Source organism: Propithecus coquereli, unplaced genomic scaffold, assembly GCF_000956105.1.
Source record: "Propithecus coquereli isolate 6110/MARCELLA unplaced genomic scaffold, Pcoq_1.0 Scaffold139, whole genome shotgun sequence".
In the NCBI taxonomy this organism is placed as follows: domain Eukaryota; kingdom Metazoa; phylum Chordata; class Mammalia; order Primates; family Indriidae; genus Propithecus; species Propithecus coquereli.
The window spans coordinates 3,769,897-3,786,150 of record NW_012138191.1 but is presented as its reverse complement, the minus strand read 5'-3'; the positions used below and the strand labels follow the sequence as shown (position 1 = coordinate 3,786,150).

The window sequence follows — 16,254 nt, the reverse complement described above, 5'->3', positions numbered from 1 at the left end:
GAAAGGAAACTGAAAACCTCCTTTTAGCTTTGCTGCAGACATCTTCATTCCCTGAATGAAGAGATTTCAAATGAAGTCTCACTCTGTTCCCCAAAGTCTGTGTTATCAGAGAAGATTGTTGCTCTTCTGTGCCGGGTACTTGCCTGCTGCTTATTCCTGATTCCTCATTAGGCTGAGAAAATCACTGTCAAAAATATTCTGCAAGATGTTTTCACCTTTTTCTCACACATAATAACAAAATCCTTTCCTGTCTCAATTTTAAAGCAAAAGAGTATGCACAGGGCTTGTAGAATGTACTAGTTCTTACAAGCAGGTTATCCCACGACCCACCCCTGAGACTATGGCTGTGCTGTAAACGAATAATTAAAACCCAAAGGATAACAACCTAAATAAATATCCATCAGAAAGGGGACTGGTTAAATAAATTCTATTGTATCCATTTAATGTAATACAGTGTAGCCATTCAAAAGAAGATGCAGCTGCATATGTACCAAAATAAATTAAGCCTAAATCACAGAAAGTGGTTAAGTCCTGTTGACTGCAGAGAGGAACTGGGGAATTTGAGAAGCAGAGGTAGAGGTGGAAGGGAGACTTTTTTTATAGTAAGCCCCTTTGTACAGTCTGATTATGTTATGTATTCAGAGAGGGGCGGGGGAGAGAGAGAGTCATGAATAGTAGACAGAATCATGGCTACGTAGATAGCTTAAGGACCAAAAATTAGAAGGAACAGCAGGTCCCATATTCTCTGGCTGCACCTTTTATTTTTAAAGCCATCAGTCTCTTTTCCACTTTCCCTCACCGACCGTTTAGTCCTCTCTTGTTAGCAGGAGTCTCTTCTTCAGCTAGGTGGTGGAGACACAAACAGACTTATTCATGCACACACTCAGCAGAACCATACGCATATACGCGCAGCCTCAAACACGTTTTTAGATTTGGAGGTGTGTGCGGGGGAGATGGGGAGCAACCTCGGGCAGTCTGAGCAGGACCTCCCGCCTCTTCCCCTGTCTCAGATGTGCACAGTCTCCCCTCTCCCTTCCCACGCTTTTGCCCGCCTTACTCCCAACCCCCTGCTCCAGAACCCTGCACACCCAGGCGCCTGGACTGGCGTAAATTTCCGCCTGTTTGCGTTGCCGCCGGGGAGGTGTGTGTGTGTGTTGGGGGCGGGGGGCGCTTCGTGACGTCAGAGCTGAGCTAGGGGGCGCCCCCTCCTGGCTGTCCGCCCCTCCCGGCCCTGCGGCCCCCGCTTGCCCTTTAAAAGAGAGGGGCCTGCGCCAACCGCGCCACACCGCGGGGACCGGGACGCACGCTGGTTCCCGAGCATCTCCATCTCGCCATCCTCGGGCACCTCGCCTGCGGGTCCAGCCGCCGTCCTCTTCCACGCGCAGGCTCAGGCGAAGGGGCCATGCAGCCCGCCGCGCTTCTCAGCCTCCTGGGAGCCGTGGCGCTGGCCGGTGAGTGGGCGCGGCGAGCTGTTCAGCACCGCGGACAGCGCCAGCCTCGGTCTTCCCGCAGCTCCTGGCACCGCCTGGGCCGGCGGATACTGGGAGAGAGGGAGGGTTGAGTGGAAGGCTTCTCTCTGGCTTGAGGTTCTTCATGTCTTCTCTTCCCTGGGTCTTTCCTTTCAACTCCATCCCCCACCGCCCCTGTTTGACTTGGAAAAAGCCAGAGGGCTTCCTACCCCAATCAGGAGAATTTCAGTCTTTTCATATCTGAATTTTTCTGCAGATAGAAAGAAAATGTGCCACACTTCCATGGAAACCCCACATTTTGTGCTCAATTCTAAGATGCGACGCTCTCGCTGCCCATCTAGAGAGACCCTGTTGTAGTCTAATTCTGTATCTGTTTGGCTTTTTAAAGCCAAGTGACTCCAGGGAGGCAGGAAGACATGTAGTATGATATTAGTTGGCATCTGCATAATTTCCTTTATTATGTAAACATGATGAAATAAAAGTCACTCCCATATGTATATATTTTTTTCTTAACATGTTCATATATAATATATGTATGTGTGCTCATATATATGTGTGTACAGGTTTAATATAATATGTTTCTGTGTTTTGTATTTCCAACTCTAGAGAAAGGTAATTTCATGCTCAAATTAATTCATTTTTAAGTTATGAATGGGAACTGCAGTAGATATTTTGACTTTTGTACTCCAGGAAAATAACTAGTATTAAAAAACCACAGAATTATCTTTGGAGTAGTAAAAAAAAAATGTTTCAGTCAATTTAGGAGGATGAAATTTTAATTAGTAGATATTTGAGAGTTTCTCTTTATGTGTGGAAGATTATAAGATTAATCTTTCAAACTACTCTGAATGTCAAAGAAATCATCTCTGAAGATTTGAAAAATTTGTGCGTGTGTGTGTGTGTGTGTGTGTGTGTGTGTTGAAGTCACTATCAATATTGAGACTATTGAGTAGTAAGTATACTACCACAAAATTAAACTAGAGGTTTTCTTTGGCTATTTTAATGGCCTTCAGAAAATTGTTCATATCTGAGATTGAGATTCCTAACAAGAATCGAGATAGTGCCATCCATGAATATGAAGCTTTTATTGACAGCAAGTACTGGATCCAAAACGTAGAGAGAGACAAAATGAAAGCCAGTGGTAATCTATTTTTATTGCAAGCTATATACATTCAGAATTTTCTAAAATTCTTGCCATTCTTACAAATTGCTGATAAATGTTCTTAATTTTATTAAAGAAACTAAATGAATAGGTTAGAATTATTTCTGGCCAGAATACTTTCGGAAAAGAATTGCTTAAAAGGCTAAAGCTGTACTGTACATTGTGCTGTAGACCACAAAACAGTGGCACTGTAGGACTTATTTAACTATTGTGATAAAATACAGATCTCTTATGTTACAGAATATTTTAATAAAGGTTCGTATTTTAACAGCAGCTAAATGGGCCCATGATACTATTCAAAAATTTTTTTTTCAGCTATAATTCACATACCATAAAACCCACCCTTTTAAAGTGGTTGGATTCAGTGGTTTTTTAGTATATTCACAGGTTGTGTAACGATCACCACTATCAGATTTCAGAACATTTTTATCACCCCAGAAAGATACCCCATACCCGTTAGCAGTCAATTCTCCATTCCCACCTACTCCCAGCCCCTGGCAATAAGATATGATAGCTTTCAAGTAGAGTTTGTTATCTGCAAAATTGCAGGGCTAGGAGAAACCTTAAGAAACCATCTAGTTCATTTCTTACCCTTAAGAGGTTCTGGAGGGAGATATGCAACACTTTGTGGTAGCTACTATGCACTCTAAAAATTAATATGAGTGAAGTAGTCACATGCTATCCATATTATTCTAGGTAAGATGGTTTCTGCATTCAGAAGAGCTTACTTAACTTATTTTACAACTATATGTTAAATCTGGGATCAAACTTCAATAGTCTTATGAGATATTAATAATTTAGAAGTTATTCTCAGATGTAACATATTATTTGATAATTTTTCTACCATTTGATTACTTCACTTTTAACGTGAGCATTAGATTTTCTTTTGTGCCCCCTGAATGTGACTGATCTGACTACTTTAGGGGAGTCAATATGCCTTTGGCTATTACTTTGCTGTCACGCATTCTATTGGAAGAAATACAGTGGCACTTAGATGTCTCACCAAGATGTATAATGTACTTTCACAAGCAGACCCTAGTTCCTTTCCACCAAAAGGAGGTCTGAAGAGCCCCAATCAGAGAAATAGGACTGTTCTGTAATAACAAAGGTAAGCTACAAATTGTCTACTGTAATAAAAGAAAACTTTCTATGCCCTCAAACCTAATAACTATTTAATACATTGACAATACAAATAGTTAATAAAAGCATCCATTTTATATTTGTGAAAAAAAGAGAAAAGTATTGGCAAGAAACTGTATTACCAAAGAAGGTTTAGTAAAGCTGGATTTTTAAAAGGAAATTTCTGGTTTATTAGGGGAGTAATTCTCTTATAGTTATTTCTGTCCAGAGGATTTTACAGATTTCAGCTGGAAAGAGAAAGTGCCAAAGTGGGTGTGTTCTCAAATAACAGCTATTTGAGGTATAAAAGAACAGCCCAGCATATCGGACCTTGGATACCAAAAGTGGGCCACCCAGATTTTGTCTGGCCTGCATTTTAGGAAGAACGTGGGGTCTTCATAGCTTGTTAGCCATTTCTCAAACATTTAAATCATTCTAAATGGGCTGGATAACTTTGTGCCTCCTGAAACAATGGAAATAGATTCCAGGCCATGTTTTGAAAAGGAAAATTTAGCGAAGTGAGTAAATGAAACAGGTGTCTTATTCCTAGGTTGAGCCCTATGATATGTAATTGATTGGGGGTAAGGGATGTTTAAAGAGGCTTGGAGAGCAAAGCATTGTTGGAGGGAAGATCATGTTGCTATTCATAAATGAACTGCACAAGAGTAGCTTCTATGTCTAATCTCTGGGGGATCTTGCTTTTGCCCCAGCCAGCTCTTGTCTTATCTCAAGGACCAAGAATAATATTCTGCAATGAGTTTCTCCTGCCATAATAGCAGTTGTCTACTCCAGGGACTGCCGGGAGAATTGTAGAGGTAGACTTGTATGTAAATGCTTTGGGCTGTTCTAAAGGAAAGGGCTCAGACAGAACGAAGCAAAAGTGAAAAATAAGAGAATCGAAGCAGCCTAGAAAGAGAAAGACATGGCACTGGAAAATTAAAATTATCTGAAGCATTTTCTAAGAGGACAAAGCTACTTTAACCGCTGCTTTAAAACAGCAGAATCTCATAAAATTTGATTTAAATAAATTAATTTTTTTCCTTTTAAAGTATTCTCATAAAGCAATTGTTAAACACCAATTTGCATATGACTTTATGGACTCGATGCTGCACTGGGAGAACTGGATACCTCCCGTGTTCTTTACATGGGGAGGGAAACACAACATTGATACAGACGCATGAGCAAGCTCGTTCAGGTAAAGGCCTTGGGGGTAAAAATGAGGTATTGATAATTAATTATGGAAGAGAGTCATAACCATGTTTTTGTAAAGGAAGTGAGTCTAGAGAGGAAATTTTCTTGGGAACAGGGATAAGCAGAGGGAGCCACAGATCTTTGCCCATTTGGGGGTAGGCAGAAGAGAAGGCGTGAGGAGGACACTCTGGTTCTATTTACACTTAGTTTTTTTAAACTTTTTATTGAAGTACGATACATAGAACACTGCAGAGATCATGAGTATGCAGTTTAATGAGCACACCTGTGTAACCAGCATCCAGATCAATCAATGGAACATTACCAGGACCCCAGAAGCCCTCCTTGTCTGTGGTCTGGATTTAATTTATACTGGATATAAGATGACATTTGTTTCCAAATATACTTAAGACATTGCTAGGTGACAACAACTGTGTACGTGTGTGTACATGAGTACATGTGTGTGCATGTGTGTGTACATGAAATTGGGATAATTGTGGCCTCTGTGGCAATCGTCCCCCAATATCTCCACTCTGCAGAGCTGATTCTGCCCCTCTCTCCACCCAATGTGGGGGGATTTTGTGAGTTTGGGTTTGCACAGCTTCCAAACACCAACTCAAGCCATTTCCTATTCTTTTTCTCCTTCAAAGCTGTCAGTTCCACGCCAGTGGATACCAGGAAACACAATGAAGAAATGGTAAGTTAAAATGTTAATTTTTGAATGTAGACTTGTATCTAGACTCAAGATTCTCCTACTTTCTGTCATCCCAAACCAAACACACACACGCACATGTGCACGCGCGCACACACACACACACACACAAACGGAAAAACACAACATGGTCCGACAAAGCCAGGTTTTCATCCCTGAGAGCATGGGGGCAATGGATACCCCTCATGGGCTGAGCTCCTACATCCTTCCTGGATAGTTTAGCACCCCTGAGGGTAGCTGTGTTGTCACAGCATTTTCCTTCTGACTGGTTCAGAAGTGGATATAGCACCTCTTGTATACTCCTGGATAGAGCTGGAACGCATTCTACTAAGTGAGGTATCCCAAGAATGGAAAAACAAGCACCACATGTACTCACCATCAAACTGGTATTAGCTGATCAACATCTAAGTGCACATATAAGAATAACATGTATTAGGTGTTGGGCAAGGGGAGGGGGGAAGGGGGAGGAGGGAATGGGCATATGCACAAACAATGAGTACGATGCGCACCCCTGGGGTAATGGACACACTTGAAGCTTGGACTTGGGGGGAAGGGAGGGTAAGGACATCATACGTAACCTAATTATCTGTATCCCCATAACATGCTGAAATAAAAAAAAAATAAAATAAAATAAATAAATAAAATAAAAAAAAAAGAAATGGGTGTTTATTTCCCTTCTCAGGGTAATCTCAACTCACCGCCTTCTTGCATTGTTCCGTGTGGAGTCTTGGGAGTTTCATTACAGTCTGTAAATCTGTATCTCTGCCCTAGGGATCCTGCATCAGTACAGGTCACATAGTCAAGCCTCCCTTGACAGTGTCTCTGGGTTGAGTAATCTGTCATCCCAGTGACACCAGTTTTTCCAATCTGCCTTCTGGTTTCTCCCCCAGGTGACTCGCTGCATCATCGAGGTCCTCTCAAATGCCCTGTCGAAGTCCAACACTCCACCCATCACCCCTGAGTGCCGACAAATCCTGAAGAAAAGTAAGTGTCCCACACTGCAGGCAGGTTTTTGTCACTGCAGAGATTCTTTTCCTAAGATTGCTTAGGAGAAGTTGTCTCTGCCTGCCTAGCAAGATCCGATGCTCAGCCCTTAGTCTGTGGCATAGCAACTCTAGCCTCTGCACCCTTACTGACTGTGCCCTGGGGTCTTTTGATGTCTGTCGAGAGAGCCCCAGGGGAACTGGTAAAAATCAAATGACCCATGCCTATAAGGACCTTGCAAACATTATACTCAGAGGGTGATAGAATGCAGAGACAGAGAAGGTTTAAGCAGCCTCAAACACCAGCCAGAACTAGACAGACAGATAACATGAAGGAGTCAGGCAGGACAGGAAGTGACTCACAAACTGGAGGGCACATGCCCCTTCTGAGGGAAAGCAGATATTTCTCAGCTCTAGTCCTATTGTGGAGAAATACAGACTCTGTTATCAGATCTTGGGTTTTTTTTTTTTAGAAAAAACAAGTTAAAATTTTGATTTTTAAGTGACATCACCTGGTATTTAAGTAGTGTCTCTGAATTCAAATTTACTAAAAATTCTGTTTAGGCAAACAGAACTCACCTCTGGGCTACTGGTTTGCAGCTTATACCCTATCCTAGTTTTCTTTCCCTTGGGGATGTGTCCTAAGCTAATCAGAAGACTGGTGAAGCTTTTGGTCAATGGGTGGTGAATTCCTTTATACAGCCTGTCCCACCCCAAGCCCCTCTCCACGCCCACTCTCTCCTGCATGTCTCTGAGTCAGCATACACTCACCGAGCAAATGGGTATTTGGGGAATAGTGAAGAACTGTTATTATATGGCTTCAAGAGATCTTAGGCAATACATAGTCCAATTTCTTAATAAGTAAAAGAACCTCTTTGACCAGGGTTGATCTGATCATACTTGCAGTATGACAGGTGCATTTCTCCTTTTTGTTTGAAAGTAAGAGTGAGTTTCACAGCTTGGTTTTACAGATTGGCAATGACTGCTAATCACAGCCCTCTTCCAATCTCACCTGCAGGAGCTTAAAGCTAAATTTAGGAGGAAGGGCCAATCCTCAGGTACAAGCTGCTACAGGCAGTATATTTTCAACTGGGAGAAATTAAAAATACTTCTGGTCCTGACACTTAAGACCCTACAAACCAGCAGGCAGTACGAAAGAGGCAGCATAGCCTCTGTGCCTGGAGGCTGAGATCTTGTCTGGTCAGCAATATTTGAGCTAACTCTCAGAATGACGTAAGTACCTGCCCCTGTTAGTTCAGGCTGCTGTAACAAATACCACAGACTGGGAGGCTTAAAGAACCAACATTTATTTTTCACAGGGGTAGAGGCTGGAAGTCCAAGATCAAAGTGTCTGGTGAGGGTCCACATCCTGGCTTGTAGACAGCCACCTTTTCACAGTGTCCTTACCTGGTGAAGAGGAAGATTATCTTTCTCCCTCACGGCTCTTCTTATTAGGGCACTAATCTCATTACAAGGGCTCCACCCTCATGACCTAATTACCTCCCAAAGGCCCCACCTCCACATACCATCACATTAGGGATTGGCACTTCAACATGTGAATTTGGAGGACACACAACCATTTAGTCAGTAGCACTGCTCAAACCCCCCCTGCTTACCTATGCCCACTTGGCCAGCTCTGCCTCAATGCTGCACACACCACCCCTGGCTCTTAAAAGGCAAAGGGACTGGTGACAGATGGGCCAGGCCTTGGGTGTCTGGGTGTGAAAGGTCAGGGACATTTCCTTTGCCTCATAAACATGAGAATATTATTATCATGCCAGGCTGGGCTTTAAACAGAGACACACAGTCTACTATTTCTTGGACATTTTTACAAAGCAGATCAATTTTTTCCATTTTTCAAATATCAGTTCGAAATGATTCATCAGTGCCATTCAGTAGAACTATGACGTGAGCCATAAACATAGTTTCAAATGTTCTAGTAGCCACAGTTAAAAAGTAAAAAGAGACAGGTGAAATTCATTTCAATAATATATTTTATTTTTATCTAATCTATTTTATCTAATTTATAATTTCTATATAGCCAAGCTATTTGAAATATGTATTATCCAATACATCCAAAATATTATCCTTTCAACATATATGTAATGGATATAAAAAATTATCGAGGTATTTTACATTCTTTTTTCCATAGGAAGTATTAGAAATCTGGTGTGTGTCTGACATGCATAGCATGTCTCAGTTTGGACCAGGCACATTTCAAGTACTCAGTAGCCACAAAGGCCTAGTGGCTCCTGCAGTGTAGACCCAGAGCTGTCAGTGGCCTTGGCTTCAGTCATTCTGTCTGAAATCAATGACATAAATTGAAATCCAAGCCCTCCCAGCTAACAACTGAGACAGTGTTAACTGCATATGTCTGTTCATGGGATGCCCTTGAGTTAAGGAGGATTTAGTAAAAGAATTCTTGATGTTTGGAAAAGATGGGAGAGAACAGCATTCAGTTGAAATATCAGTTATACCATCTACTGCTGACTCATGAAACACAAATATAATTCTGCATAGTGAAGTTTATCCTCAACATCTGAGAACATGTTGAGTGGACAGGACCTGAGTGAAGAAAGAAATGGCCCTTTCCACTGCTGTGTAGTTTTCTCAGGGAAGAAATATACATCCTTCTTATTACCAATTACTAAGTTATATTGTAACTTACTGCTATATTGAGTCTTCACAGTTGATTGGATAATAAAAGTCTGATATAAACTAATAATTAAAATGTGTAAATCCTCCGTTGAATCTTGGTATTTCCCATTTTGGCTATTTAACTTTATTTAGCTGGATTATAGTTATAGCCATTCACATAATGCTAACTTTTTAAGCCCTACTTAGAGTAAATATAGTAAGAATGGTCCCAAATTATACCAGTCTGAGTCTTGATGTCCTCAATATCTGCAAAAAGAGGAGTCTAGACTGGATGAATTCTAAGATTTCTTCTGGTTCAAAATTCTAATATTTCATAAATCTATATATCTGGATATCAATTTGACTATTGATAATATCAATGAGAGATGCTGGTTGAGTATTATGAAAACATAAAAACATGGAGAGTTTATTATTTGATTTAAACACAGCCAAGGAGCTTTCATAGTATTTGCTTTTGAAAGGCATCTGAGTGTATTCTTCATTAACTTAAAAAATTATTCAAGGTGGGGCATGGCGGGTCATTCCTCTAACCCCAGCACTTTAGGAGGCTGAGGAGGGAGGATCGCTTGAGGCTAGGAATTCAAGACCAACCTAGGCAACATGGTGAGACCCCCATGTATACAAAAATAAAATAAATAGCTGGGTATGGTGGTGTGTGACTGTAGTCTCAGCTACTTGGGAGGCTGAGTCGGGAGGATTGCTTGAGCCCAGGAGTTTGAGGCTACAGTGAGCTGTGATTGCACCACTGTACTCCAGCCTGGGCGACAGAGCAAGATCCTGTCTCAGAAATAAATAAATAAATAATAATTTGAGCAATTTTCAGTGTCCTCAGGATTTGTCGTGATTACCAAGGCTGGTGCTTATTGAACCCCAGGCAATTCTGAACTTTTACCTACTCTTATATTTTCATTATAGGTGGAAAAGAGATCAAAGACAAAGACGAAAGTGAAAATGAAAACACAAAGTTTGAAGTAAGATTGTTAAGAGATCCAGTTGATGCCTCGGAAGCCCACAGGCCCTCCAGCAAGGAGGAGACAGGAGCCCCAGGAGAGGAGGACACCCAAGGCCTGACACAGGCAGACACAGAGACATGGACAGAGGGAGGTGGGCACAGCCGAGAGGGAGCAAGCGAGCCCCAGGGGAGCCTTTACGCCTCTGACCGTCAAATCTCCAAAGAAGCAAAGACACACGATCCTGAGGAGAGCAAGGGAGAGGACAGGGAGGAGGTGGAGGGAGATAACTATGAGAAAGTGGAGCACGGGGAAGATGGCAGCAAAGAGAAACACCTTGAAGAGCCAGGAGAGACACAAAACTCATTTGTCAACAAAAGAAACCAGGCTTCAGCAAAGAATAAAGAGGAGTTGGTGGCCAGATCCGATACACACTCTGCCAGGCGCTCTGAGAAGACACACAGCCGGGAAAAGAGTAGCCAGGAGAGTGGAGAGGAGACAAGGAGTCAGGAGAAACACCCTCAAGAGTCTAAGAGCCAACCCCAAAGCCAGGAGGAGTCTGAGGAAAGTGAGGAAGACGCTATGTCTGAGGTGGCCAAACGACGCACGAGGCCCAGACACCACCATGGGAGGAGCAGACCCGACAGGTCCTCTCAAGAAGCGAATCCTCCCTCCAAGGAAAGGGGACACCCCTTGGAGGAACCTGAGGAGTCAAACGTGGGCGTGACCCGTTTAGGGGAAAAGAGGGACCACCCTTCAACCCATTCTAGGGCTTCAGAAGAAGAACCAGAATATGCGGAAGAAGCAAGGAGTCATCTGGGTGTCCAGGTCCCCGAGGACCTGGAGTGGGGACGATATGGAGGCAGAGGAAGTGAGGTGTACAGGGCTCCAAGGCCTCATGGTGAGGAGAGTCGGGACGAGGAGGACAAGAGGGACCGTCCCAGCTCAGAGCTTGACAACATGGCGTATGAATACAGTGAAGAAAATGAGGAAGAGAACGGCCGTGAAGGGGGAAAAGGACACCATCAGAGAGCCAGGGGTGGGGAGCCAGGTGCCTATTCCACACCTGACACCAGAGAAGAGAAAAGGCTCTTGGGTGAGGGATACCCCCATGCTCAAGAAAGCCAGCTGGACAAGGCAAGGAGACGCCCACCAGGTGAGTGGAAAGAGCTGGACAGACCTTACTTCAACTACGGTGAGGAAGGAGCTCAAGGGAGATGGCAGCAGCAGGAAGACCTGCAAGACACTAAAGAAAATAGGGAGGAAACTAGGCTTCAAGACAGACAATATGGCCCCCGTTACACCGCTGAGAAGAGGAAGCGATTAGGGGAGCTGTTCAACCCATACTATGACCCTCTCCAGTGGAAGAGCAGCCATTTTGAGAGAAAAGACAACATGGCTGACAATTTTCTCGAGGATGAAGAGGAAAATGGGCTGACCTTGAATGAGAAGAGTTTCTTACCAGAATATAACTACGACTGGTGGGAGAAAAAGCCCTTCTCAGAGGATGTGAATTGGGGCTATGAGAAGAGAAACCTCGCCAGGGCCCCCAAGCTGGATCTGAAAAGACAGTATGACAGAGTGGCTGAACTGGACCAGCTCCTTCACTACAGGAAGAAGTCAGCCGAATTTCCAGATTTCTACGATTCTGAGGAGCCAATGAGCCCGCGCCACGAGGCAGAAAATGAAAAGGACAGGGCTGACCAGAGAGTTATGACAGAGGAAGAGGTATGATGTGGGGCTTTTGTTTAAAATTAACTTCCTATGGTCAACGTTAGTATGTTGTGTTCAAGACTATCTGATATTAATGGGGAGAAATTGGTGGGAATTAATCCCCATGAGAAAAGTGCCCTAGTAACAGAGTAGATACCACCTCTGGGACCGATTTCCACCTGCCATCTAGCCGGTGTCCACATCCTGGTCCACGTTCTTCTGATGCAGGGCTTCTCCACCCCGGCTGCACCTTGGAATCGCCTGGACAGCTTGAAAGTTACTGGCCTGGGACCCACCCTCAGAGAGTCCGTCTCATTGGTTCTGGGTGCTGCCTGGGCATCAGGACATTTTAAAGCTCCCAGGTGACTGCAATGTTCAGCCCAGACTGACAACTACTGTTGTGGTGTCTGCCCCTTGGTTGTTTGACTGTTCATCACTATCACCCAGGGTACGGAGAATAGGTGATGCAGAAATCAGTTGCTTTGCTATTTAGTTTGCTATCATTGGTTCATGCTCTAGTACAATCAGGTATTTACATCTGGTAACATTATTGGAGCTGTACCTACCCACACAATGTTTTTCCCTAATATTGATTATGTAAGTTGGCACTTCTTCTCAAAGTTGAATGTGCATCAGAATCATGAGGGATTCCTAGTTCCTCCCAGAGTTTCTGATTCAGTAAGTTCTGGATGGGTCCAAGAATCTGCATTTCCAAAAAGTTCCTTGGTGATGCTGGTGATGCTGATGCTACTGGCCAGGGGACCACACTTTGAGAACCACTGATGTAGGTTGACTCGCGTAGCTTCTAACATACTAAAATTCCCCTTTTCATTCATACTCTCTTACATGACAGCAAAACAAATTGATTTGGGACCTCATGGTTTCACTTTTCTATATTTTCCAGGAAAAAGAACTTGAAAACTTGGCTGCAATGGATTTGGAACTGCAGAAAATAGCTGAGAAGTTCAGCAAAAGGGGCTAATGGCTGTTGGAGCAACGGGCAGTTTTAAGAAGCAGCCCTCACGTCTATTTTCCACTACTTCACCGAAAGACACCATTTATTTACCCAAAGGCAGAAAGTAGAATTCATTATTCATTACATGTTTGCCACAATTGGAAATGTCTTTATTTTTTGCCAGAACGCTATTGAAAATATGAATAGCATGACTTGTAGTATATTCTTTCTTGCAAAATAGACATATTAACATGCTTGTGACAATGACTGTGCTACTGTCTTTGAAAAATATGTTTGTCTCAGTTTGAAATAATAAAAGATTCACCTGAGACCAAAAGCATCATTGTCCTCAGCTTCCTTTGGACTAATAGGGAGGAGTGTGATTTTTCAAATCCATTCTTTGAAGTAAATTGTGAAAAATGGCACTAGGATTTGTTGGTCTTTGGATACATAATGGAATAAAAAAGCGAACCTTTTGAAGTGAAAGAATGTGCTGGCTATAAAGAGAAAGAGATTAGGAAAAGACATCTGTTCCCCCGGGGCAGAGAGAGATTAAATGGGCTTGAAGAAGTTGTTTCAAAAACCATCATAAGATTATTTTAAAAATCCTATTATCTGGAGAGCCTGGTAGCCAGCCAAGGACCATTTTTCAGGGCTGAGAAGAAAGCCTGCATAATGGGAAGAATTCTGGAGTGGGAGTCAGAATATCTGGCCTATCTAGACAGATCCCTGGTCCCTTAGGGCCTATCTGATTTCAGACTCTGTTACTAAGTAGCTGTGTGACTTTGGGCAAGTTACTTTCCCTCTCTGAACTTCAGATTTGTCAACAAAATAAAGATACCTGTCTCACCGGGTTATTACAAGGATGATACAAGTTTGTGCAAAACACTCAGAGTAGTGCCTGACATAGGGCAGTGGCATAGGAAATGTAACTGCTGCCATAATTATCTCTGCAGCTTCTTACAGCAAGACACTTGGACAATTCCCCATCTCCCTTCTTTTACCTGCCATTTTATTCTTCACCCTTGGTGGCTTCTACTTGGTTGATTTCTACAGTTTTGACAGTTGAGGTGAAGAGCTATTCTCCTGGGCCGGAGGGGCTGGAGTAGGAGAGAGTAAAACTTTCTACTCTCTGAAGGTTTAATAATTGAGTTTATGGAATACATTGACAGTATACAGATTAACAAGAGAAAATCCATTTTAATTATGTCCATAGGTCTGGGAGTTTCACAAAATATGAGACTCAAAGAGGGGCCAGTGGGGTGGGGAAACTGTGGCCTTCTGGATCCTTAAGTATGGTCTTTTAACTGAATCCAAATTTTACAGGACAAATTCTTAAGTTTGCATTCGGTTGAGGGGCTGCACTTGGGGACCTAGAGGGCCACATGTGGCCCCAAGGCCACAGGTTCCCCACCCCTTCTAGGGGTTTAGAGCTTCTGGTGGCAGCACAAGTCATGCGAGGGTGAAGGGAGGAACTGTGCGGTGAATAAAGGTTGTCCTGTTATGCAGATAAAGTCTCTCAGGTAATTAAAGTTATTTTTAAAAAGCAGGTATTAATAAAAGCAGCCCTCTTCCTTGTACAGATACTTTACTAACATAGATTTCCTTTATAGATGTAAATTTCCTTTAAGAAGGACAGATGCTCAGAACTATTCCTGTGTCTGCACTTTCTCAGCATAACCAGCTCAAAATATACCAAAGAAGTATATTTTTGGGGTGGCACAGTCTGGTCTCCCGCAGGCATATTTTTGGGTGGTGTGTCCTGAGCATCAAGAGTGGCAAAAATAAGTCTGGGGATCACATATGACTTATACCCATCCAAGAAGTTCTCGCTCTCCTCTTTTTGGCTAAGTCAGGGATTGCCCATGCTAATTTAACCAGATTCTTTTCAGATTAACCTTCTGTGACATACTTTTCCAGGAGAGTTGTGGCTTCATCCTATGGGAGGCAAGCCCATCAGTGCTATGAATTTGATGGCAAATTGTTCCAAACCTGGGCACATGCTTCTCGAAGGCTTCTTAAGATCCCTCTGCTTGTGGTTTTTTCTGGCCATGGGATCGCGACTGGCTGTTTGAAAGGCCAGTGAGTTGTGTCAGGGGTAATGGCTGCCAGAGGCAGCCCTCACAGTATACAGGGCATTGGTAAATAAATATTGTACTAGTTTCCTAGGGCTTCTATAATAAAGTATCATACTCTGGGTGGCTTAAAACAACAGAAATTTATTGTCTCACAGTTCTGGTGGCTAGAAGTCCAAAATAAAGGTATGGGTAGGGCCACGCTCCCTCCAGAGCCTTGGGAGGAGAATCCTTCCTTGCTTCCTCCTGGTTTCTGGTGGCCCTAGGCCTTCCTTGGCTTGTGGCGGCATGACTCCAATCTGTCTCCATGTTCACATAGCTGTCCTCTCCCTGCGAGTCTGCCTATTAACATGGCATTCTTTTTATAAGGACACCAGTCATGTTGGATTAAGGGCCCACCTCATCTTAACTAATTACATCTGCAACAATGCTGTTTCCAAATAAGGTCACATTCTGAGGTACTGGGAGTGGGGACTTCAACAAATCTTTTTCTGTGGATACAATTCAACCTATAACAAGGCAGGCCAGTTCCCACCCACCTCAGGTGGAATAATTTTGAGGCTTATATTCTACTCTGCCTCCAAAAATTTCCCAGCAGATTGGACCCCAGATACCACAGTGGTGACTTGCATGGAAATGCATCCTTTATTGGCTGCCTTTACCTCCCTGTCCCACCGCCTACTGGTGACCCTCCTAGTGTTTCATGGGATCACCTCTCTAATAAACTGCTTGTCCTCAAATGGAAAAAAAAAAAAAAAAAAACCCCTTTTTTTTTTTTTTTTTTAGTTTAAATATCTCAGTTGACTTAATTTTTGATTCTAGAATCAGGAAACTCTTCATCCATAAAATAGAATGAGTGTTCCCTGTCCTCAAATTTTTATTTCAGGATTTGCTTGAGGGGGACCCCGACCTGAGACCAACCAAAGCCAAGGCTCATATATGACAAATAATACAACCGCAGTTGCAACCCCTTGTTTTACGTCTTGATACAAGATACTGGGAAATGCTTAACACATACTCATATACACGCAATGCAATATGTCTCTGCCTTTTTTCCTATCATGCCCAGTGGAAAACAAAGTCATTTCCTAAATAAAGAGCATTGGAGGGGATCAAGATGAATAGGGGTTTACTCACTGGAGGAGAGAAAGCAAGTCATTGCAATGTACCAAATACTAGCCTGGCAAAGCACACACACACACGATGGGCACTGCCGTGAGGAGCAGCTGCAAGCAGATGGAACACTGTGCATGATGCTCTCCCAGCTTGA

General features: G+C 43.0%; 1 protein-coding gene across 1 annotated transcript; it reads left to right on the top strand.

Annotated features, from left to right (window-relative positions):
- Positions 1 to 1,077: 1,077 nt before the first annotated feature.
- On the top strand, positions 1,078 to 13,246 carry CHGB (chromogranin B). The gene is made up of 5 exons (XM_012639287.1): positions 1,078 to 1,451; positions 5,589 to 5,635; positions 6,541 to 6,634; positions 10,207 to 11,969; positions 12,859 to 13,246. Exons 1-5 carry the CDS (start codon positions 1,403 to 1,405, stop codon positions 12,934 to 12,936), a joined length of 2,031 nt encoding a protein of 676 aa, XP_012494741.1. The 5' UTR covers positions 1,078 to 1,402; the 3' UTR covers positions 12,937 to 13,246.
- The last annotated feature ends 3,008 nt before the right edge of the window (positions 13,247 to 16,254 follow it).

Coding starts and splice junctions, on each gene's coding strand:
- CHGB (XM_012639287.1), top strand. CDS start 1,403: ATGCAGCCCGCCGCGCTTCTCAGCCTCCTGGGAGCCGTGGCGCTGGCC. Junction 6,635..10,206: donor CCGACAAATCCTGAAGAAAA/GTAAGTGTCCCA, acceptor TTTTCATTATAG/GTGGAAAAGAGATCAAAGAC. Junction 11,970..12,858: donor GAGTTATGACAGAGGAAGAG/GTATGATGTGGG, acceptor TATATTTTCCAG/GAAAAAGAACTTGAAAACTT.